At 44.0% G+C, this 24,298-nt stretch overlaps 1 protein-coding gene and 1 long non-coding RNA gene across 6 annotated transcripts in view; one reads left to right on the top strand and one right to left on the bottom strand.

Moving 5' to 3' along the window:
* Positions 1-3,479: 3,479 nt before the first annotated feature.
* LOC118360934 (fibulin-7-like) overlaps positions 3,480-24,298 on the bottom strand; it is a 34,685-nt gene continuing 13,866 nt past the window's right edge. Inside the window, exons 3-9 of one of the 5 annotated variants that reach the window (XM_052470813.1) lie at positions 21,822-21,998; positions 17,055-17,180; positions 13,312-13,449; positions 11,905-12,027; positions 7,696-7,834; positions 4,474-6,325; positions 3,480-3,955 (exon numbers count right to left, since the gene is read on the bottom strand). In XM_052470813.1, coding sequence (XP_052326773.1) covers positions 5,953-6,325; positions 7,696-7,834; positions 11,905-12,027; positions 13,312-13,449; positions 17,055-17,180; positions 21,822-21,998 — 1,076 coding nt within the window. In that variant the 3' untranslated portion in view covers positions 3,480-3,955; positions 4,474-5,952. Of the gene's footprint in view, positions 3,956-4,473; positions 6,326-7,695; positions 7,835-11,889; positions 12,028-13,311; positions 13,450-17,054; positions 17,181-21,821; positions 21,999-24,298 lie in introns of all 5 variants that reach the window. The other 4 variants (XM_052470800.1, XM_052470801.1, XM_052470805.1 and 1 more) reach the window with 4 other exon arrangements.
* On the top strand, positions 3,809-4,637 carry LOC127909425 (uncharacterized). The gene is made up of 3 exons (XR_008071072.1): positions 3,809-3,945; positions 4,022-4,261; positions 4,512-4,637. It is a non-coding gene; the product is annotated as an uncharacterized LOC127909425 (long non-coding RNA).

Genomic DNA, 24,298 nt, shown 5'->3' with positions numbered 1-24,298 from the left:
TCAAACGCAGTGCCTCTTTGCTTGACATCATGGGAAAATCAAAAGAAATCAGCCAAGACCTCAGAAAAAAAAATCCCAAGTCTGGTTCATTCTTGGGAGCAATTTCAAAAGCTTGACGGTACCACATTCATCTGTACAAACAATAGTATGCAAGTACAGTCTTTAAAAGTATTCGGCCCCCTTGAACTTTGCGACCTTTTGCCACATTTCAGGCTTCAAACATAAAGATATAAAACTGTATTTTTTTGTGAAGAATCAACAACAAGTGGGACACAATCATGAAGTGGAACGACATTTATTGGATATTTCAAACTTTTTTAACAAATCAAAAACTGAAAAATTGGGCGTGCAAAATTATTCAGCCCCTTTACTTTCAGTGCAGCAAACTCTCTCCAGAAGTTCAGTGAGGATCTCTGAATGATCCAATGTTGACCTAAATTACTAATGATGATAATTACAATCCACCTGTGTGTAATCAAGTCTCCGTATAAATGCACCTGCACTGTGATAGTCTCAGAGGTCCGTTAAAAGCGCAGAGAGCATCATGAAGAACAAGGAACACACCAGGCAGGTCCGAAATACTGTTGTGAAGAAGTTTAAAGCCGGATTTGGATACAAAAAGATTTCCCAAGCTTTAAACATCCCAAGGAGCACTGTGCAAGCGATAATATTGAAATGGAAGGAGTATCAGACCACTGCAAATCTACCAAGACCTGCCGTCCCTCTAAACTTTCAGCTAATACAAGGAGAAGACTGATCAGAGATGCAGCCAAGAGGCCCATGATCACTCTGGATGAACTGCAGAGATCTACAGCTGAGGTGGGACACTCTGTCCATAGGACAACAATCAGTCGTATATTGCACAAATCTGGCCTTTATGGAAGAATGGCAAGAAGAAAGCCATTTCTTAAAGATATCCATAAAAAGTGTTGTTTAAAGTTTGCCACAAGCCACCTGGGAGACACACCAAACATGTGGAAGAAGGTGCTCTGGTCAGATGAAACCAAAATTGAACTTTTTGGCAACATTGCAAAACATTATGTTTGGCGTAAAAGCAACACAGCTCATCATCCTGAACACACCATCCCCACTGTCAAACATGGTGGTGGCAGTATCATGGTTTGGGCCTGCTTTTCTTCAGCAGGGACAGGGAAGATGGTTACAATTGATGGGAAGATGGATGGAGCCAAATACAGGACCATTCTGGAAGAAAACCTGATGGAGTCTGCAAAAGACCTGAGACTGGGACGGAGATTTGTCTTCCAACAAGACAATGATCCAAAACATAAAGCAAAATCTACAATGGAATGGTTCAAAAATAAACATATCCAGGTGTTAGAATGGCCAAGTCAAAGTCCAGACCTGAATCCAATCGAGAATCTGTGGAAAGAACTAAAAACTGCTGTTCACAAATGCTCTCCATCCAACCTCACTGAGCTCGAGCTGTTTTGCAAGGAGGAATGGGAAAAATGTCAGTCTCTCTATGTGCAAAACTGATAGAGACATACCCCAAGCGACTTACAGCTGTAATCGCAGCAAAAGGTGGCGCTACAAAGTATTAACTTAAGGGGGCTGAATAATTTTGCACGCCCAATTTTTCAGTTTTTGATTTGTTAAAAAAGTTTGAAATATCCAATAAATGTCGTTCCACTTCATGATTGTGTCCCACTTGTTGTTGATTCTTCACAAAAAAATACAGTTTTATATCTTTATGTTTGAAGCCTGAAATGTGGAAAAAGGTCGCAAAGTTCAAGGGGGCCGAATACTTTCGCAAGGCACTGTATAAACACCATGGAACCACACAGCCGCCATACTTCTAGAGAGGAACGTACTTTGGTGTGAATCAATCCCAGGACAACAGCAAAGGACCTTGTGAAGATGCTGGAGAAAACCTGTATAAAAGTATCTTTATCCACAGTAAAACGAGTCCTATATCGACATAACCTGAAAGGCCGCTCAGCAAGAAAGAAGACACTGCTCCAAAACCCCCATAATAAAGACAGACTACGGTTTGCAACTGCATATGGGGACAAAACTGTTACTTTTTGGAGAAATGTCCTCTGGTCTGATGAAATAGAACTGTTTGGCCATAATGACCATCGTTACGTTTGGAGGAAAAGGGGGAGGCTTGCAAGCCAAAGAACACCATCCCAACCGTGAAGCACGGGGTGGCAGCATAATGTTGTGGGGGTGCTTTTCTGCAGGAGGGACTGGTGAACTTCACAAAATAGATGGCATCATGGGGAAGAGAATTATGTGGATATATTGAAGCAACATCTCAAGACATCAGTCAGGAAGTTAAAGCTTTGTGACAAATGGGTCTTCCAAATGGACAATGACCCCAAGCATACTTCCAAACTTGTGGCAAAATGGCTTAAGGACAACAAAGTCAAGGTATTGAAGTGGCCATCACAAAGCCCTGACCTCAATCCTACATACCATTTGTGGGCAGAATTAAAAAAGGTGTGTGCGAGCAAGGAGGCCTACAAACCTGACTCAGTTACACCAGCTCTGTCAGGAGGAATGGGCCCAAATTATTGCGGGAAGCTTGTGGAAGGCTACCCAAAACGTTTCACCCAAGTTAAACAATTTAAAGGCAATGCTACCAAATACTAATTGAGTGTATGTAAACGTCTGACCCACTGAGAATGTGATGAAAGAAATTACATCTGAAATAAATAATTCTCTCTACTATTATTCTGACATTTCACAATCTTTTAAATAAAGTGGTGATCCTAACTGACCTAAGACAGGGAATTTTTACTAGGATTAAATGTCAGGAATTGTGAAAAACTGAATTTAAATGTATTTGGCTACGCTGTATGTAAACTTCTGAATTCAACTGTAGCATTCAAATTCCCACTAGCAGTTAGTGGTAGAGGGAAAATGGTATTGAACAAGGTAAAAGTACTGCCCATTTCTGTTGTAATAGAAGGGGGTGGCGCTTGGGGGCTGTGTGTGAGAAAGACACAGAGGAGAACCAACCAGTAAAATCAAAGCCCCCTTCATTGTTGACGCATTGTGCCGACAACATCAAAGACTCTGAAGTCAGGAGGAATTGGAGAGTTCGGTGTTACCCAGACTAGACAGTACTCTGCTCTCTAACTGTCTCCAGCAATATCACCCTCCTCTGAACTCCTACAAAACATGTGTGCATCATCAAATAGGCCAAGCATACAGCTTCAAACGAGGACAGTAAGCTGAGTGAAGGAGGCATGTTACTAATGATAAGTATTGAGTCGGACATTAAAGAGCATTGTCATTTTGAGGCAGGGGTGTAGTGAGTACACGATCAGGGCATGTCTTTCTCTTCTCTCTATCTCTCTCTCCTCCACCCCTTCACTGGAGGAGCGGAGACAGACGGAGAGTAAGAAAGACAAGAGAGAAAGCACATGTGGTGAACATTACGCCCTTTCTCTCTCTCTCTATCGCTCTCTCTCTCTAGTCTCTCTCGGATAAATAAATAATTGAAAAACACACTGAAGTATATCTTTAATTTCCATATGGCTATTACTCCAGTCACAACTAAGTGAAAGCTCTGCCGTGACATTCTTTCGGTTCTAACATTGACCAACAGTCCAGTATGTGCAGGCTTTGACCTCCATTCTGGTTTGTGATTTCAAAGGACTTCCCTATAAACATGCTTTTTTTCTGATCAATTCTTCTTTAGACCTGAACATAGCTGATCATATTACTGATCACTTGATCATCCTAACTGATTTGTTGTGTGATAGGGACATGGGTGTAAATCAGGTCAAACTAACTGATGTGTTTTGGATAGGGACACAGGGTGTATATTAGATCAAACTAACTGATGTGTTTTGGATAGGGACACAGGGTGTATATTAGATCAAACTAACTGATGTGTTTTGGATAGGGACACAGGGTGTAAATCAGGTCAAACTAACTGATGTGTTTTGGATAGGGACACAGGGTGTAAATCAGGTCAAACTAACTGGGTTTTGTAAATCAGGTCAAACTAACTGATGTGTTTTGGATAGGGACACAGGGTGTAAATCAGGTCAAACTAACTGATGTGTTTTGGATAGGGACACAGGGTGTAAATCAGGTCAAACTAACTGATGTGTTTTGGATAGGGACACAGGGTGTAAATCAGGTCAAACTAACTGATGTGTTTTGGATAGGGACACAGGGTGTAAATCAGGTCAAACTAACTGATGTGTTTTGGATAGGGACACAGGGTGTAAATCAGGTCAAACTAACTGATGTGTTTTGGATAGGGACACAGGGTGTAAATCAGGTCAAACTAACTGATGTGTTTTGGATAAACTGGGTTTTGGACACAGGGTGTAAATCAGGTCAAACTAACTGATGTGTTTTGGATAGAGACACAGGGTGTAAATCAGGTCAAACTAACTGATGTGTTTTGGATAGGGACACAGGGTGTAAATCAGATCAAACTAACTGATTTGTTTTGGATAGGGACACAGGGTGTAAATCAGGTCAAACTACCTGATGTGTTTTGGATAGGGACACAGGGTGTAAATCAGGTCAAACTAACTGATGTGTTTTGGATAGGGACACAGGGTGTAAATCAGGTCAAACTAACTGATGTGTTTTGGATAGGGACACAGGGTGTAAATCAGGTCAAACTAACTGATGTGTTTTGGATAGGGACATGGGTGTAAATCAGATCAATCTAACTGATGTGTTTTGGATAGGGACACAGGGTGTAAATCAGATCAAACTAACCGATGTGTTTTGGATAGGGACACAGGGTGTAAATCAGGTCAAACTAACTGATTTGTTGCATGTAAATTAGGTCAAAGTAGTAGTGAAGGACGGTCTTTATTTCAGGAGAAATAGTTATGTGCGATAATAAAGACTCCTTAAAACATCAGATGATATTGTACACTGCATTGGCAAGGCTGCCAAATCACTGTAGTTACCCTGTAATAGCCCAATATGATACTAGAAATATGTCAAAGTACAATGCTATTGTTAAAAACTACATCCAAACCGCCTTAAGTTGTTCTTAGAGTTTTGGTCCTATAATCACAAAGCAAGCCAGTAAAAACAGCTGTACCTGATATAAGGTAACATCACACTGCATTGAATCACTGACTGTGTCAAAATAAACAACAACAACAACATATTCTGATAAATCAGGGCCATGTGAGTGCTTCATGGTTTAAAGGGTCTACGTCCCAAATGGCACCCCTTTCCCTACATAGTGCACGAAAAAGTAGTTTATTTAATAGTGAATATGGTGCCACTTTGGACGCATTCTGGGGTTCATGACTCTTAAAGGCCCATTCTGTGATATTTTCAGTCGTTTTGATAAACAGCTTTAAAGGAACAGTGTGGGCCTTTAAACTGATGTCATTGTTACACAATGTCATTGCATATATACGAGCAAAGCCTTCAGTCACCATGGCAACCTCATTACCATTCCATTACCACTCTTTTAGTTTGCTTTACAAATGTTTACTCACTCACCCACTCACTCATTCAGTAATTAACTCACTCAATACACCATTCATTAATTTCAGTACCATCCTCACTCATATACTTCATAATCGACGTCAGTCCAAACCATTCTGTCCTCCCGCTCTGTCGTTTCCTTCCGACTTCTCCCTCTCTCTCTCCGTCCTCCTCCCTCGCTCCGTCCTCCTCCCTCTCTCTGTCCTCATCTCTCTCTCCTCCCTTCTCTCTCTCTCCGTCATCCTCTCTCTCCGTCCTTCTCCCTCTGTCCTTCACTCTCCGTCCTTCTCCCTCTCTCCTCCTCCCTCCGCCCTCCTCCCTCTCTCTCTGCCCTCCTCCCTCTCTCTCTGCCCTCCTCCCTCTCTCTCTGCCCTCCTCCCTCTCTCCATCCTTCTCCCTCTCTCCTCCTCCTTTTCTCCATTCTTCTCCCTCTCTCCTCCTTCTTCGTTCCTCTTCTCCCTTCCTCCCTCTGTCCCTTTCACTCGTTCCTCTGTCCGTCCATCCTCCTCAGAAGTTATACGCTGATACCAGAATATGCACCTTCGCCACATGCTTAGCCTGGAAGGTGCGATCACTATACTCTGACATGTCCACATCAACACTGATATTCTGTGGTCCTCTTAACCTCTGAACTAGGATCAATTCACCCGTCTGGCGGTCCGACCTTTGCATCACGAACATCCCGCGGCTGTTTCCCCCGACAATGCCGAATCTCAGGCTATCGGGGCCGGGGCGGCCGGGGGCGGCTGCGGTTGCCATGCGGAACAGGGTTGCCGGGGTCTGGAGGTTGGAGGGGAGGGAGAGGTAGTGGAAGGAGACCGTCTTAGGAGCCAGGTGACAGGAACGACTCTCCATAGGGCAGGGGTTCCTCTCACACTGACTGTGAGGGAGAAGAGAGGAGATGTTGAGACCAAGTTTAACCTCTTGACGCTTACTGTGGAAAGATCCATACACATTATAAAATGATTAAAGTATTGTTACACAAGTCAATCTCCTTGGGAAAATAAACAAGGAGGAAAGTGTACATAATTTTCCCTCCCTCCCTACACTCTTAGATCAAAGACTTCCAAAAGGGTTCTTCAGCTGTCCCCATAGGAGAACCCTTTTGGTTCCAGGTAGAACACTTTTGGGTTCCATATATATAGAACCCTACATGGAATCCAAAAGTGTTCTTCAAAGGATGATCCTATGGGGACAGAGAACCCTTTTATGTTCCAGATAGCACCTTTTGTTCGAAGACTGTAGGCTTGTGAATTAGAGTGAAATGGAGAAACCCTGACAACAGTATTTCTCTGTCTCCGTGTACTTATTCACCCTGCCTCTCCCGCTTGCTCTCTCCCTCTCTTTCTCTCTCTCCTCCACTGGCAGTCCTGCAGTCTTTCAGCACAGTGATGGTTCAGTAGGAGTGGACAGAGCTACATTTCATACCTTTATTGCCTTTAAATGAGGCAATTTGTGAGGAGTTGGCAAACACTATCTAAGACTGAGGCCAAGGCATCTTGGAAAGGATGGTGGTTGTGGTCATATAGCCAGGAGGCCAGGACACAGAACCCTGAACTAGAACAGCTGCTAGTGGGATTCTAGAAGACAACGCTAGAAATTCTACATTTATTCTGGAGAGTTTGAGACTGCTTCAAATAAGGTGGAAACATGAAGATGTCATTTTCACTTATTTTGGACGTATTTTAGTGACATGAACAGACAAATGCGTACAGCAGACAGATCAATCACATGATCTCACACACACACACACACACACACACACACACACACACACACACACACACACACACACACACACACACACACACACACACACACACACACACACACACACACACACACACACACACACACACACACACACACACACAAAATCTGGTACCATCGTTTCCAGACAGAGGACAATTCATTCCTTTCCCCCTTTCCCCTCCAGCTTCCCTGGTTAAAATGTTTGAAATGAAAGATGAGATGTTTCAGTCATGATTCATCCTGATGAAGAAACTATATTTTTGAGAGAGTTTTTTACTTGCATACTTTGTTTGTCCTGCTGGTAGGGTTTTATGATCATTTCTATGAGTTCTTGTATCATTTTAAGGGACTTGCCCGTCAATGACTCCAAGAGTTGGTATGTTTGTTTTCCTAAGACGTATAGCAATAACTCTGGAGTGGCTTGTTTCGTTTTATATATCTGAAGATATACACACACACACACACACGCACCAGGCGGTGTCTATCTGAACTACTTACAAGGGAGACGTCTTGACGTAGCTGATGTTGCCGTGTGATCGGGGACACTCCGGGCTCACACACTGGAACCCTCCTCCAGTGTTGATACATGTTGTTCCTCTACTGCAGTTGTGCTGCTGGGTCAGACACTCATCCACATCTGGAGGACAACATCAGGGGGAGGGAGAGACAGAGAGGGAAAGAGAGGGTGGATGGGAGGTAGGGGAGAGAAGAGAGAGAGAGAGAATAAATTAAACAGAAAAATAAAGAGTGAAACATTAGTAGTTCAGTTTAGTCTCTCAAACGGCTTGTCTCGCATCCTGGACCAAGACATTCCTTCTGCTGCGAAGTGGTGAGGTCATCTGTTCCACTGGCCAGCAGAGAAAGTAAAACTTCTTAAGCTTATAAGGCAGATGAAACAGGCCTGGGGAGTAAAGCCTATGGCCAGGCCAGAGAGAGGGACATGGGACACCTCCATATAAATACATACAGCCATCTGCCTCGTCTTTCGCTCTTGCTCTCTATCTTTTTCTCCCCTTCTTTCCAAACACCTTCACCCATAGCTAAGCTGAACCATGATGTTTGTTTATCCCTCTATTCTCTCCACCCTTCATTCCCTCCCTCCTCTACCCTTCTCTAATTTGTTCCACTGGCCAGAAGTAGAGCAGGGTAAGAAACGACAGGGAGGGGGGGGGTAGGCAGAAAAAACTGGATTGAGGACTACGATCAGGGCAGAGGCTGGAGGACGGACACCTCTACAGAAATATCTTCCTCTACCAGGATCGGCCTTCCTTTCCAAAGATCTACATAGCTAAACCAACCATGATGTTTGTTTATCCCTTCATCCCTCCATTCCCTCATCTCCATTCTCCATTCCCTCATCTCCATTCTCCATTCCGTCATCTCCATTCTCCATTCCCTCATCTCCATTCTCCATTCCCTCATCTCCATTCTCCATTCCCTCATCTCCATTCTCCATTCCCTCATCTCCATTCTCCATTCCCTCATCTCCATTCTCCATTCCCTCATCTCCATTCTCCATTCCCTCATCTCCATTCTCCATTCCCTCATCTCCATTCTCCATTCCCTCATCTCCATTCCCTCCATTCCCTCATCTCCATTCTCATTCTCCATTCCCTCATCTCCATTCTCCATTCTCCATTCCCTCATCTCCATTCTCCATTCCCTCATCTCCATTCTCCTCCATTCCCATCATCTCCATTCTCCATTCCCTCATCTCCATTCTCCATTCCCATCATCTCCATTCTCTATTCTCCATTCTCCATTCCCTCATCTCCATTCTCCTTTCCCTCATCTCCATTCTCCATTCCCTCATCTCCATTCTCTATTCTCCATTCTCCATTCCCTCATCTCCATTCTCTATTCTCCATTCTCTATTCTCTATCTCCATTCTCTATTCTCCATTCTCCATTCCCTCATCTCCATTCTCTATTCTCCATTCTCCATTCCCTCATCTCCATTCTCCATTCCCTCATCTCCATTCTCCATTCCCTCATCTCCATTCTCTATTCTCCATTCTCCTTTCCCTCATCTCCATTCTCCTTTCCCTCATCTCCATTCTCTATTCTCCATTCTCCATTCCCTCATCTCCATTCTCTATTCTCCATTCTCCATTCCCTCATCTCCATTCTCCATTCTCCATTCCCTCATCTCCATTCTCCATTCCCTCATCTCCATTCTCCATTCCCTCATCTCCATTCTCTATTCTCCATTCTCCATTCTCCATTCTCCATTCCCTCATCTCCATTCTCCATTCCCTCATCTCCATTCTCCATTCCCTCATCTCCATTCTCTATTCTCCATTCTCCATTCCCTCATCTCCATTCTCCATTCCCTCATCTCCATTCCCTCATCTCCATTCTCCATTCCCTCATCTCCATTCTCCATTCTCCTTTCCCTCATCTCCATTCTCCATTCCCTCATCTCCATTCTCCATTCCCTCATCTCCATTCTCTATTCTCCATTCCCTCATCTCCATTCTCCTTTCCCTCATCTCCATTCTCCATTCCCTCATCTCCATTCCCTCATCTCCATTCTCCATTCCCTCATCTCCATTCTCCATTCTCCATTCCCTCATCTCCATTCTCCATTCCCTCATCTCCATTCTCCATTCGCTCATCTCCATTCTCCATTCTCCATTCTCCATTCCCTCATCTCCATTCTCTATTCTCCATTCTCTCATCTCCATTCTCCATTCCCTCATCTCCATTCTCTATTCTCCATTCCCTCATCTCCATTCTCCATTCCCTCATCTCCATTCTCTATTCTCCATTCTCCATTCCCTCATCTCCATTCTCCATTCCCTCATCTCCATTCTCCTTTCCCTCATCTCCATTCTCCATTCCCTCATCTCCATTCTCTATTCTCCATTCTCCATTCTCTATTCTCCATTCCCTCATCTCCATTCTCCATTCCCTCATCTCCATTCTCCATTCCCTCATCTCCATTCTCCTCCATTCTCCATTCCCTCATCTCCATTCTCCATTCCCTCATCTCCATTCTCCATTCCCTCATCTCCATTCTCCTTTCCCTCATCTCCATTCTCCATTCCCTCATCTCCATTCTCCATTCCCTCATCTCCATTCTCCATTCCCTCATCTCCATTCTCCTTTCCCTCATCTCCATTCTCCATTCCCTCATCTCCATTCTCTATTCTCCATTCTCTATTCTCCATTCCCTCATCTCCATTCTCCATTCCCTCCATTCTCCATTCCCTCATCTCCATTCTCTATTCTCCATTCTCCATTCCCTCATCTCCATTCTCCATTCCCTCATCTCCATTCTCTATTCTCCATTCTCTATTCTCCATTCCCTCATCTCCATTCTCCTTTCCTCATCTCCATTCTCCATTCTCCATTCCCTCATCTCCATTCTCCATTCCCTCATCTCCATTCCATCTCCATTCCCTCATCTCCATTCTCCATTCCCTCATCTCCATTCTCCATTCCCTCATCTCCATTCTCCATTCCCTCATCTCCATTCTCCATTCCCATTCTCTATTCTCCATTCTCCATTCCCTCATCTCCATTCTCCATTCCCTCATCTCATTCTCCTCCATTCTCCATTCCCTCATCTCCATTCTCCATTCCCTCATCTCCATTCTCCATTCCCTCATCTCCATTCTCCTTTCCCTCATCTCCATTCCCTCATCTCCATTCCCTCATCTCCATTCTCCATTCCCTCATCTCCATTCTCCATTCTCCATTCCCTCATCTCCATTCCCTCATCTCCATTCTCCATTCCCTCATCTCCATTCTCCCTTCTCTCATTACACCTTTATTTATGTTCTGGAAGCTCCATTGGTGCTCTGATGGGTTTAGTCATATAAATCACTGCTATCCCCATAGCTCCAGAAGGGTAAGCCGCACAACCCTATCAGACCCATTATACAGCGCCTTAGCCAGGACCCAGGCTGTGTCTGAAAGCATTACTGGCTGTCAAATCCTTGCTTCCTCCGTCCTCCAGACACACGGATTTGACAGCTAGAAATCTTTTCAGCCAACCCCAGTGTGGCGCTCCCTGCCTGTAGCGTTGTAGTTCTAAGCCCAGCTCTAAAGTCCCTTGCATAGCTCCAAGATCAAGACCATGGAAATGAATGGGCCATTGTCCTCTATCCCTTCCTACCCTCCTTCCCTTCCTACCCTCCTTCCATCACCCCTACCCTCCCTCCCACCCTCTATCCCCTTCTACCCTCCATCTCTCCAATCGCCCTCCACCCCTCCCTCCTACCCTCCCTCCTACCCTCCATCACCCCTACCCTCCCTACCGCCCTCTATCCCCTTCTACCCTCCATCTCTCCTATCATCCTCCACCCCTCTCTCCTACCCTCCCTTCATCCCTCCTACCCTCCATCCATCTCTCCTACCCTCCCAACATCCATCTCTCCCTTCCTCCATCCCTCCTTCCATCCCTCCTACCCCCCCTCCATCTCTCCTACCCTCTCTCCATTCCTCCCTCCCTCCATCCCTCTTACCTTCCCTCCATCACTCCTACCCTCCCTACATCACTCTTATCCTCCATCTCTCCTACCCTCCATCCCTCCCACCTACCCTCCATCCATCCCTTCTACCATCCCTCCTACCCTCCATCAATCCCTCCGACCCTTCCTCCTTACCATCCCTCCTACCCTACCCCAATCCCTCCTACCCTACCTCCTACACTCCCTCCATCTCCTCCTACCCTCCTGTCACTCACCCTCACAGCTCCTACCATCAGGCAGCAGCTTATAGTGGCTGGGGCAGGAGCAGTGGTAGGAGCCTGGTATGTTGACACACTCGTACACACACAGCTTGCCCCCCTGGTCCAGCCGGTACACCTCACACTCATTTACATCTGGGAGGAGAGAGAGGGGGGGGGACATGCTTGTCAGTCACATGATCAGACATGTTGGGGTACAAACAACAGGGTGGAAAGGAGGAGAAAGAGAGAGAAAAGAGAGTCATATAATTAAAATGTTAGAGCACTATAGAGAGATACAGCAGCTAGAAGGATTTGGGGTAAAGGGCATCTGTTCTGTCTGGCTGTCCGGGAGGGGGGATGGTAAGAGTTTTTGAATGCCTAATTGAGAGTCATCTAATCTATCCAATCCCAACTAGTGTTTAGTGGGTAGGTGCTACGGGTTGTTTCTGTATAAGGCCAGTCTTACCCTGGCAGAGTTTTCTGAGGTACCACTCATATGAAACAGACGCTTTGCATCATTATGTAGGACGGTTAGATTTTGGCAAGTTCTATCAAAGACCCTAGATACACAGCTAATCGATATGGACACATTTTGGCAAGTGGACACCAAAGTGGAGCAGGAAATGATTGACACCCTTGATAAAGATGAGCAAACATGACTATAAAATAAATCATTAAAATACTGGGCTATATTGTATGCTCAATTTTTTTTAATTTTAATTATATTATTTTATACTAATACAATTGCTCCGGGAAGAAAAGTACACATTTATTTCCCTTTTTATCTATTTTTTACCTTTCAATACCTCACCTTTTTCTAATATATTTTGTAAGTTGGAGAACACATTGGGAGGGATCTTAGCCCATTACTCATACAGAATCCTTCCAGATCCTTGATATCCTTCGCCTGTGTTTATGGACTGCCCTCTTCAATTCAAACCACATGTTTGCAATAGGTCTCAATTACGGAGACTGACATGGCCACTGCAAAATTTAGATTCCGTGGCCAATTAACAATTTCTTTGTCGGTTTTGATGTGTGCTTGGGGTTATTGTCTTGCTGAAAAATCTCCAGCTTTTTGAAAGGTATTGAAAAGAGGGGTGTCAAATCATTTTGACCCCTGCTTTTTTAAGGAGAAAAAAAGTAGTTCTGTTATCGGAGCCCCACAGGCCCTTTCCACCTTGGCTTAGCGTGGTTAAACCAGACTGAACCCTTAGCTTGGCTAAACCAGACTGAACACTTAGCTTGGTTAAACCAGACTGAATGCTTAGCTTCGTTAAACCAGACTGAACACTTAGCTTGGTTAAACCAGACTGAACGCTTAGCTTGGCTAAACCAGACTGAACGCTACACACACTATAACCAACCAGGCTCACAAAGTATACTGGGTAAGGTGGGAACTCACTTCATCCAACACTAAAGCATCTCATATCTCACCCTGGCAGATACTGTTGTCAGATGTCCCACTCATGTGAAAGCCAGCATCGCAGCTGCAGTGTTGGGCGCGGTCCACTTTGGCACAGCGGGGACGTCTGCTGAACGCCGGGTCATTCATGACGCTCCACTCGGGCGGAGCTGATCACGAGAGAGGGAGAGGGAAGAGCTTAAACTTCACCCGGTGGCCCGGAGAGGGCCTCGAGGGCCCTTGCACCACTGGACAGCATAAACACGCACATAAAGCACAAACAACACCACCATGCAGACGTACTGTACATGACAATACATGGACAAACAACACAGACGAGGACATAGACGTATAAACACAACACAGACCTACAGCACAACACAGACCAACAGCACAACACAGACCAACAACACAACACAGACCAACAGCACAACACAGACCAACAACACAACACAGCACAACACAGACCAACAGCACAACACAGACCAACACAACACAGACCAACAACACAGACCAACAACACAACACAGACCAACAGCACAACACAGACCAACAGCACAACACAGACCAACAGCACAACACAGACCAACAGCACAACACAGACCAACAGCACAACACAGACCAACAGCACAACACAGACCAACAGCACAACACAGACCTCCAGCACAACACAGACCAACAGCACAACACAGACCAACAACACAACACAGACCAAAAACAAAACACAGACCAACAACGCCACACAGACTAACAACACACCACAGACTTACAACACAGACAATACAACGTAACACAGACTAACAACGCAACACAGACTAACACAACACAGACTAACAACACAACACAGACTATCAACACAACATCAAATCAAATATTATTGGTCAGCAGTACACATGGTTAGCAGATGTTATTGGTCACATACACATGGTTAGCAGATGTTATTGGTCAAATACACATGGTTAGCAGATGTTATTGGTCACATACACATGGTTAGCAGATGTTATTGGTCACATACACATATTTAACAGATGTTATTGGTCACATACACATGGTTAGCAGATGTTATTGGTCACATACACATGGTTAGCAGATGTTATTGGTCACATACACATGGTTAGCAGATGTTATTGGTCACATACACATGGTTAGCAGATGTTATCGGTCACATACACATGGTTAGCAGATGTTATCGGTCACATACACATGGTTAGCAGATGTTATCGGTCACATACACATGGTTAGCAGATGTTATTGGTCACATACACATGGTTAGCAGATGTTATTGTGAGTGTAGATGTAATAGATAGTGAAGTATACAGTATACATTATATACATATGAGATGAGTAATGCGAGATATGTAAACATTCTTAAAGTGACGTTATTAAATTGACTAGTGTTCCATTTATTAAAGTGGCTAATCCAGACTGGGAGTACAGGAGGGGGCTGAGAACGCACCCTTGTGGGGCCCCAGTGTTAAGGGTCAGCGGAATGGAGATGTTGTTTCATACCTTCACCCCTGGGGGCGGCCCGTCAGGAAGTCCAGGACCCAGTTGCACAGGGCGGGGTCAAGACCCAGGGTCTCAAGCTTAATGATGAGTTTGGAGGGTACTATGGTGTTGAATGCTGAGCTCTAGTCAATGAACAGCATTCTTACATAGGTATTCCTCTTGTTCAGATGGGATAGGGCAGTGTGCAGTGTGATGGCGAATGCATCGTCTGTGGACCTTTTGGGGCAGTAAGCAAATTGAAGTGTGTCTAGGGTGACAGGTAGGGTGGAGGTGATATGATCCTTGACTAGTCTCTCAAACCACTTCATGATGACAGAAGTGAGTGCTCAGGGCGATAGTCATTTAGTTCAGTGACATTAGCTTTCTTGGGAACAGGAACAATGGTGGCAATCTTGAAGCATGTGGGGAGAGCAGACTGGGATTGGAATTGATTGAATATGCTCTGTGGACGCGGCTAGGGATGTAGTCTAGGCCGGAAGCCTTACGAGGGTGAACACGTTTAAATGCTTTACTCACGTCGGCCACGGAGAAGACGAGCCCACAGACTTTGGTAGCGGGCCACATCGGTGGCACTGTATTGTCATCAAATAAATTGTTTAATTTGTCTGGAAGCAAGACGTCGATGTCCGCGACGAGGCTGGTTTTCTTTTTGTAATCCGTGACCCTGCCACAGACGTCTTGTGTTTGAGTTGTTACATTGCAACTCCACTTTGTCTCTATACTGATGCTTTGCTTGTTTGATTGCTTACGGAGGGAATAACTACACTGTTTTGTATTCAGCCATATTTACAGTCACCTTGCCATGATTAAATGCGGTGGTACGTGTTTTCAGTTTTGCACAAATCCTGCCATCAATCCATGGTTTCTGTTTAGGGAAAGTTTTACCAGTCACAGTGGGTACAACATTTCCTATACACTTCCTTATAACCTCGCTTACCGAGTCAGCATAAACGTCAATGTTATTCTCTGAGGCTACCCGGAACATTTCCCAGTCCACGTGATCGAAGAAATCTTGAAGCGTGGAATCCGATTGGTCAGACCAGCGTTGGATAACCTAAGCATGGGCGCTTCCTACTTTCTGCCTATAGGAGGGGAGCAACAAGATGGAGTCATAGTCAGAATTGCCAAAGGGAGGGTGGGGGAGGGCATTGTATGCAACGCGTAAGTTAGAGTAGCAATGGTTGAGCGTGTTACTCGCTCATGTACTGCAATCGATATGTTGATAGAATTTAGGTAGCCTTGTTCTCAAATTAGCATTGTTAAAATCCCCAGCTACAATACATACAGCCTCAGGATATATGGTTTCCAGTTTGGATAAAGTCCAGTGAGGTTCCTTGATGGTCGTCTAGGTATCCGCTTGCGGGGGAATATACACGGCTGTGACGATAACAGAGGAGAGTTCTCTTAGGAGATAATACAGTCGGCATTTGATTGTGAGGAATTCTAGATCAAGGTGAACAAAAGGACTTGAGTTCTTGTATGTTGTTACAATTACTCCATGAGTTGTTAATCATGAAACATACAATCCCGCCCTTTTCTTACTGGAGAGTTGTTTGTTCCTGTTGGCGCGATGCACTGAAAATTCCGTTGGCTGTACGGACTCCGACAGCATGTCCCCAGCTAGCCATGTCTCGGTGAAACAGAGTATGTTACAATCCCAGATACCTCTTTGGAAAGCAACTCTTGCCCTGATTTTGTCAACTTTGTTAACTAGGGACTGGACATTAGCGAGTAATATATTCGGAAGAGGTAGGTGCTGTGCGCGCAACCGAAGCCTCACTAGAAGACCGTTCCGGCAACCTCTCCTCCGACTCCGTTGTTTTGGGTTGGCGTCTGGAATCAATTCAAATGACCAGGGAGGTGCAGACAAAGGATCTGCTTTGGGAAAGTCGTATTCCTGGTCGTTGTGCTGGTAAGTTGACATCTCTCTGATATCCAATAGTTCTTCCCAGCTGTATGTAATAGCACTTAAGGTTTTCTGATCTAACAATGTAAGAAATAATACATAAAAAAATAAATACTGCAGTTTTCTAAGGACTAGAAGCGAAGCTGCCATGTCTCTTGGCGCCATCTTGCGTAAACATAGACTACCAACGCAACACAGACAATCAACGCAACAAAGACTAACACAAAACAGACTACCAACAGATATCCACGAATACAAAACATAATAAGTGAGATAGTAACGAATAGCAATGTCATGCAGTTGTCGCTAGTTCCTGTGTTTTGGTAGGGTATCAGGTGTATGATGTCTGGTACTGCTGACCCGTCTGTGTCTGGTGCTGACAGTTGGATCCATTCCAGCTCTGTGAACAGGTGCACCTGTACTGGTTTACTCCCTCTACACAGGTCCCTCCGTTCTGGCATGGGTTACTGGAGCACTCACTCACATCTATGGACAAAAGGGAGAGCTGAAAGAATGAAAGATGTCCCTGAACAAGATGCAGTAGCATTTCCTGGCATGTGGAATCCCAATAACCATTCTAGTGTTCTATTTAACTCTGTGGTTGAAACTGCTGAAAATACATACTTTGTCCCAGTGTCAGTTCTCTGCTTGTCTTAGACCCATCTAGGAGCTGTACAGTTGAAGTTGGAAGCTTACATACACTTAGGTTGGAGTCATTAAAACTCGTTTTTCAACCATTCCACAAATTTCCTGTTAACAAACTATAGTTTTGGCAAGTCGGTTAGGACATCTACTTTATGCATGACACAAGTAATTTTTCCAACTATTATTTACAGACATTTTTTCACAACTCCAGTGGGTCGGAAGTTTACATACACTAACTTGACTGTGCCTTTAACCTGTTACTCCTACCCCCTACTTTTTCGAACATTCTGTTAAAAATCGCGCAACATTTCAGCGCCCTGCTGCTCATGCCAGGAATATAGTATATCCATATGATTAGTAAGTGTGGATAGAAAACACTCAGACGTTTATAAAACTGGTCAAATCACGGCTGTGACTATAACAGAACGTGTGTTTCATCGAAAAGCGCAGGAAAATCTGATCACTGAAAATTGGAAAATATATCAATGCGCCACTTGCATGAATTGTCTATGGGAAAGCAAATTACCTGGAGCCGAGATTGCAATTCCTACAGCTTCCACACGATGTCAACAGTCTTGTCATTTGCCTAGGCTTTGTTTATTGGTCAAACGAAGAAGAGACAGCCCATTTCTTCAGGTCTCGGACCGGATATTTTGGTTGAGATTTACCCGGACATTATTTCCAGACGTACCCCTATAGAATATACATCGCCTCGTGATCAATTTGATCGCTTATTAACGTTTACTAATACCTAAAGTTGCATTACAAAAGTATTTCGAAGTGTTTTGTGAAAGTTTATCGTCGACTTTTTTAATTTTAAAAAATGACGTTACGTTATAAGATGCTATTTTTTCCGTTTATCACACAGTCTTCATAGCTCGGTATCTAGGCTATATATGGACCGATTTAATCGAAAAAAATACCCAATAGTGATTATGGGACATCTAGGAGTGCCAACAAAGAAGATGGTCAAAGGTAATGAATGTTTTATATTTTATTTGTGAGGTTTGTGTAGCGCCGACTATGCTAATTATTTTGTTTACGTCCCCTGCGGGTCTTTTGGGGTGTTACATGCTATCAGATAATAGCTTCTCATGCTTTCGCCGAAAAGCATTTTAAAAATCTGACTTGTTGCCTGGATTCACAAGAAGTGTAGCTTTAATTCAATACTCTGCATGTGTATTTTAATGAACGTTTGAGTTTTAACTAGTACTATTAGCATTTAGCGTAGCGCATTTGCATTTCCAGATGTCTAGATGGGACACCTGCGTGTCAGGTAGGAGCAAGAGGTTAAACAGCTTGGAAATTCCATAAAATGATGTCATGGCTTTAGAAGCTTCTTATAGGCTAATTGACATCATTTGAATCAATTGGAGGTGTACCTGTGGATGTACTTCAAGGCCTACATTCAAACTCAGTGCCTCTGCTTGAAATCATGGAAAGATCAAAAGAAATCAGCCAAGAGCTCAGAAGAAAAATTGTAGACCTCCACAAGTCTGGTTCATCCTCGGAAGCAATTTCCAAATGCCTGAAGGTACCACATTCATCTGTAGAAACAATAGTACGCAACTATAAATATACCATGGGACCACGCAGCCATCATAGAGCTCCGGAAGGAGACGCATTCTGTCTCCTAGAGATGAACGTACTTTGGTGCGAAAAGTGCAAATCAATCCCAGAACAACAACAAAGGACCTTGTGAAGATGCTGGAGAAAACAGGTACAAAAGTATCTATATCCACAGTAAAACGAGTCCTATATCAACATAACCTGAAAGGCCGCTCAGCAAGGAAGATGCCACTGCTCCAAAACTGCCATAATAAAGACAGATTACGGTTTGCAACTGCACGTGGGGACAAAGATCATACTTTTTGGAGAAATGTCCTCTGGTCTGATGAAACAATAATAGAACTGTTTGGCCATAATGACCATAGTTATGTTTGGAGGAAAAAGGGGAGGCTTGCAAGCCGAAGAACACCATCCCAACCGTTAAGCATGGGGGTGGCAGCATCATGTTGTGGGGGTGCTTTGGTGCTGGATGGACTGGTGCACTTCACAAAATAGATGGCATGATGAGGAGGAAAATGATGTGGATATATTGAAGCATCATCTCAAGACTTCACTCAAGAAGTTAAAGCTTGGTCCCAAATGAGTCTTCCAAATGGACAATGACCCCAAGCGTACTTCCAAAGTTGTGGCAAAATGTATTAAGGACAAGTCAAGATATTGGAGTGGCCATCACAAAGCCCTGACCTTGCAAGCAAGGAGGCCTACAAACCTGACTCAGTTACACCAGCTCTGTCAGGAGGAATGGGCCAAAATTCACTCAACTTATTGTGGGAAGCTTGTGGAAGGCTACCTGAAATGTTTGACCCAAGTTAAACCATTTAAAGGCAATGCTACCAAATACTAATTAAGTGTATGTAAACTGCTGACCCACTGGGAATGTGATGAAATAAATAAAAGCTGAAATAAATCATTCTCTCTATTATTATTCTGACATTTCACAATCTTTAAATAAAGTGTTGATCCTAACTGACCTGAAACAGGGAATTTTGACGAGGACTAAATTTCAGGAATTGTGAAAAACTGAGTTTAAATGTATTTGGCTAAGGTGTATGTAAACGTACGACTTCAACTGTATATCTGCTCTCTGTCTAGGGGAGGGGTGATACGTTATACAGCAGAATCAGACCAGACTAACCTGGCACCATCATTTACGGACGGAGGACAATTCATTCCTTTCCCTGTCAATACTTCCCTTCAAGTCTCCAGCCTCTCGGTTTAAAGTGCTTTAAGTAAGAGATTAAATACTTCCCTCCTGATTCATACTGTATAAAGAAGTGGTATAGTTTGAGCTAAATGGACTTGCAGGGATGGATGGTGATTATGTGAGCATGATGAATAAAGTTCTCCAGAGATGGTTGGAATGGCTTTTTTAGCATTATGATTTTAATGGTTTTAACTCTATAATTTTAAGAGACACGTGCCTTCCACTGACTCGGTTCATGTCATTGCTTATAACAAGTGAAAAACTATCTAGAAGAGATGTGTACTGTTTTATAAAATAAAGAAAAGGTTACTCCTCTAGCTTGGAAACTTAATCCATTACAACAAGAATGTCTCTTCAAGTGCAGTTAGTCCACAGAGCTAAAGACCTCCCTCTCTCCCTCCCTAGTCCACAATACAGTTAGTCCACATAGCTAAAGACCTCCCACTCTCCCTCCCTAGTCCAAAATACAGTTAGACCACAGAGCTAAAGACCTCCCTCTCTCCCTCTAGTCCAAAATACAGTTAGTCCACAGAGCTAAAGACCCCCCTCTCTCCATCTAGTCCAAAATACATTTAGTCCACAGAGCTAAAGACCCAGAGACTCTGCCCTCCTATACTTCTCTCTCACCCTCTCTTTCTTTCTCTCTCCCTCTCTCTCTCACTCACCCTCTCTCGCTCTCACCCTCTCACTCTCACCCTCTCTTTCACTCCTCCTCTCTCTCTCCTTCCTTTCTCTCTCTTTCTCTCACCCACTCGCTACCCCTCTCTCTCTCTCTCTCTACCCCTCTGCCTCTACCTCTCTCTCAACCTCTGTCTCCCTCTGCCTCTCCCTCTCTTTCTCTCACCCGCTCTCTCCTCTTCTTCATTCTTCCTCTCCTTCCCTCTCTCTTCCGCCTTCATCAATCTTTATCTGGCTACAGGACCCTCCGTCTGAAGAGACTACTGTAGATTCTAGAATAACAATGGGTTGGTGTTGCAGATGGCAGCTTTCTGTCCAGTTCTTTCTACAGAGTAACAAACTAAACATGCCCTAATGAACACGACCCAGGTTAAGTGTGCATAGTCACATTGCATTTACCCAACAGTGAGTGTTTGTGTAGCCGCTGCAGCCGCTCTGACCACAGTTTCAAAATCTTCACAGGCCAAATTGTGAAGAACAGGATGGGAGTTTACAGTCATAGTGATGTCTGTAGTAAAAGTTAAGAATTTACAGGTGAATGGATGGATCTCTACTGTGCAAACACATACTGTGAAAACACAGCCCCAATACATAAAAGCACTCTGATATAACGTCAGCATGTAGTTAACATTTTTCCCAGTTACCTTCCCTCCTTACACTTTACGAACACCCCAGAGGCCATGGCAGCAGCAGTAGTGAAATAACAACCGTGGGAGACCTTTACAGTGACTGGCTGCTGTATAACTAAAGTCCTTTTAAAGAGAAACGTGTGTGTAGGAGACAGCAAAACAACACACTGACAAAAGGTTGTGTTGGTGGAAACTGCAATCTAAAGAGTGAGATGGGCTCTGGTGTCAGGTGGACAGACACATTGAAACATTTATTAAGTTTCTGGCCAAATAGAGGTATGGTGGAGCAGTGTGTGCCGGTCCATCTCTTCATGATTTCCTCAGCCCAGCATTACCTAAAGTGATGTGTGTTTGTCTATATTATCTGTTTGGACAGACAGACAAACAGTACTGTACCTTTACCTTTACAGATGGTGTTGACACCGCTCCAACTCCCGTTCTCCTGACACACACGTGTCTCGGGGCCCACCAGGTGGTAACCATGGGAACAGGTAAAATGGACCTCATGACTGATGAAAGACTTGGAGCCAAACTTCCTCCCGTGGACAGGTGCGTCCAGGGAGGGGCAAACGGACGGAGCTGAGAGAGAGAGGGGAGGGGCGGAGGGAGGGAAAGAAAGAAGAGGAAGGGAGGGAGGGGCAGGAAGAGAGAGAAGGAGAGAGAGGATTGTCACATGTATGCATACGGAGTCGTACACCCAGCATACTGTGGTATTTAGTGTCTGTGGACATACACAGACACTAAATGCCTCATTTCATCCAACAATACCAGCTCTATAACAAATTAACCTTCAAATAGTTATGAAAAAAATGTGCATTTTATTGAGACAAGCTACTACAAATAATGGCATCAATAATACAAAGGCAGCACACAATTGTCCAGAATTGATAGCCAAGGTGTTAATGTAATAACATCAGTGTGTGCTGCTTTTCTAAATCTATTCAAATAAAGATGTTTGACTTCTAGTGCAGTATAGCCTACGAGTTATTAAAATAAAGAGCTCTGCCTTCTAGTACAGTACAGCCATCACTGGTATGGCAACTAATCGGCCACCAACCTCAAGGCATTACAGAGGGTAGTGCGTACGGCCCGTACGGCCAAGCTTCCTGCCATCCAGGACCTCTATATCAGGCGGTGTCATAGCAAGGCCCTAAAAATGGTCAAAGACTCCAGCCACTCCAGCCACACTGTTTTCTCTGCTACCGCATGGCAAGTGGTACCGGAGTGCCAAGTCTAGGTCCAAAAGGCTTCTTAACAGATTCTACCCCCAAGCCATAAGACTCCTGAACAGCTCATCAACCGGCTACCCAGACTCCTCTTTTACGCTGCTGCTACTCTCTGTTTATAATCTATGCATATCACTTTAACTCTGCTTACAGTGCCTTGCAAAAGTATTCATCCCCCTTGGCGTTTCTGCTATTTCGTTGCATTATAACCTGTAATTGAAATACATTTTTATTTGGATTTCCTGAAGTGGACATACACAAAATAGTTCAAATTGGTGAAGTGAAATGAAAATAATAACTTGTTTCAAGAAATTGTAAAAAATAAAAACAGAAAAGTGGTGTGTGCATACAGTATGTATTCACCCCCTCTGCTAAGATCTAGTGCAACCAAGTCACATAATTAGTTCAATAAAGTCCACCTTTGTGCAATCTAAGTGTCACATGATCTCAGTATATATACACCTGTTCTGAAAGGCCCCAGAGTCTGCAACACCACTAAGCAAGGGGCACCATCAAGCAAGTGATAACCAAGAAGCTCTCCAAACAGGTCAGGGACAAAGTTGTGGAGAAGTACATATAAGGGTTGGGTTATAAAAAGATACTGAAACTTTGAACATCCCACAGAGAACCATTAAATCCATTATTAAAAAATGGAAAGAATATGGCACCACAACAAACCTGCCAAGAGAGGGCCACCCACCAAAACTCATGGACCAGGCAAGGAGGGCATTAATCAGAGAGGCAACAAAGAAATCCAAGATAACCCTGAAGGGGCTGCAAAGCTCCACATTGGAGATTGGAGTATCTGTCCATAGGACCACTTTAAGCCATACACTCCACAAAGCTGGGCTTTACCGAAGAGTGGCCAGAAAAAAAGCCATTGCTTAAAGGAAGAAATAAGCGAACACGTTTGGTGCTCTGGTCAGATGAGACTAAAATGTAGCTTTTTGGCCATCAAAGAAAACGCTATGTCTGGAACAAACACAACACCTCTCATCACCCCGAGAACACCATCTCCACAGTGAAGCACGGTGGTGGCAGCATCATGCTGTAGGGATGTGTTTCATCGGCAGGGACTGGGGAAACTGGTCAGAATCGAAGGAATGATGAATGGCGCTAAATACACAGAAATTCTTGAGGGAAACCTGTTTCTGTCTTCCAGAGATTTGAGACTGGGACGGAGATTCACCTTCCAGCAGGACAATGACCCTAAGCATACTGCTAAAGCAACACTGGAGTGGTTAAAGGGGAACGATTTAAATGTCTTGGAATGGCCTAGTCAAAGCCCAGACCTCAATCCAATTGAGAATCTGTGGTATGACTTAAAGATTGCTGTACACCAGCGTTACCCATCCAACTTGAAGGAGCTGTATCAATTTTGCCCTGAAGAATGGGCAAAAATCCCAATGGACAGATGTGCCAAGCTTATAGAGACGTACCCCAAGAGACTTGCAGCTGTATTTGCTGAAAAATCTGTCTCTACAAAGTATTGACTTTGGGGAGGTGAATAGTTTTCAGTTTTTTTTGTGTAGTTGTTTTGTTTCACAAGAAAAACTATTTTGCATCTTCAAAGTGGAAGGCATGTTGTGTAAATCAAATGATAAAATCTCCCCAAAAATCGATTTTCATTCCAGGTTGTTAAGGCAACGAAAT

Source organism: Oncorhynchus keta, chromosome 2 (genome assembly GCF_023373465.1).
Source record: "Oncorhynchus keta strain PuntledgeMale-10-30-2019 chromosome 2, Oket_V2, whole genome shotgun sequence".
Lineage (NCBI taxonomy): Eukaryota > Metazoa > Chordata > Actinopteri > Salmoniformes > Salmonidae > Oncorhynchus > Oncorhynchus keta.
This window is presented reverse-complemented; position numbering and strand designations above follow the sequence as displayed.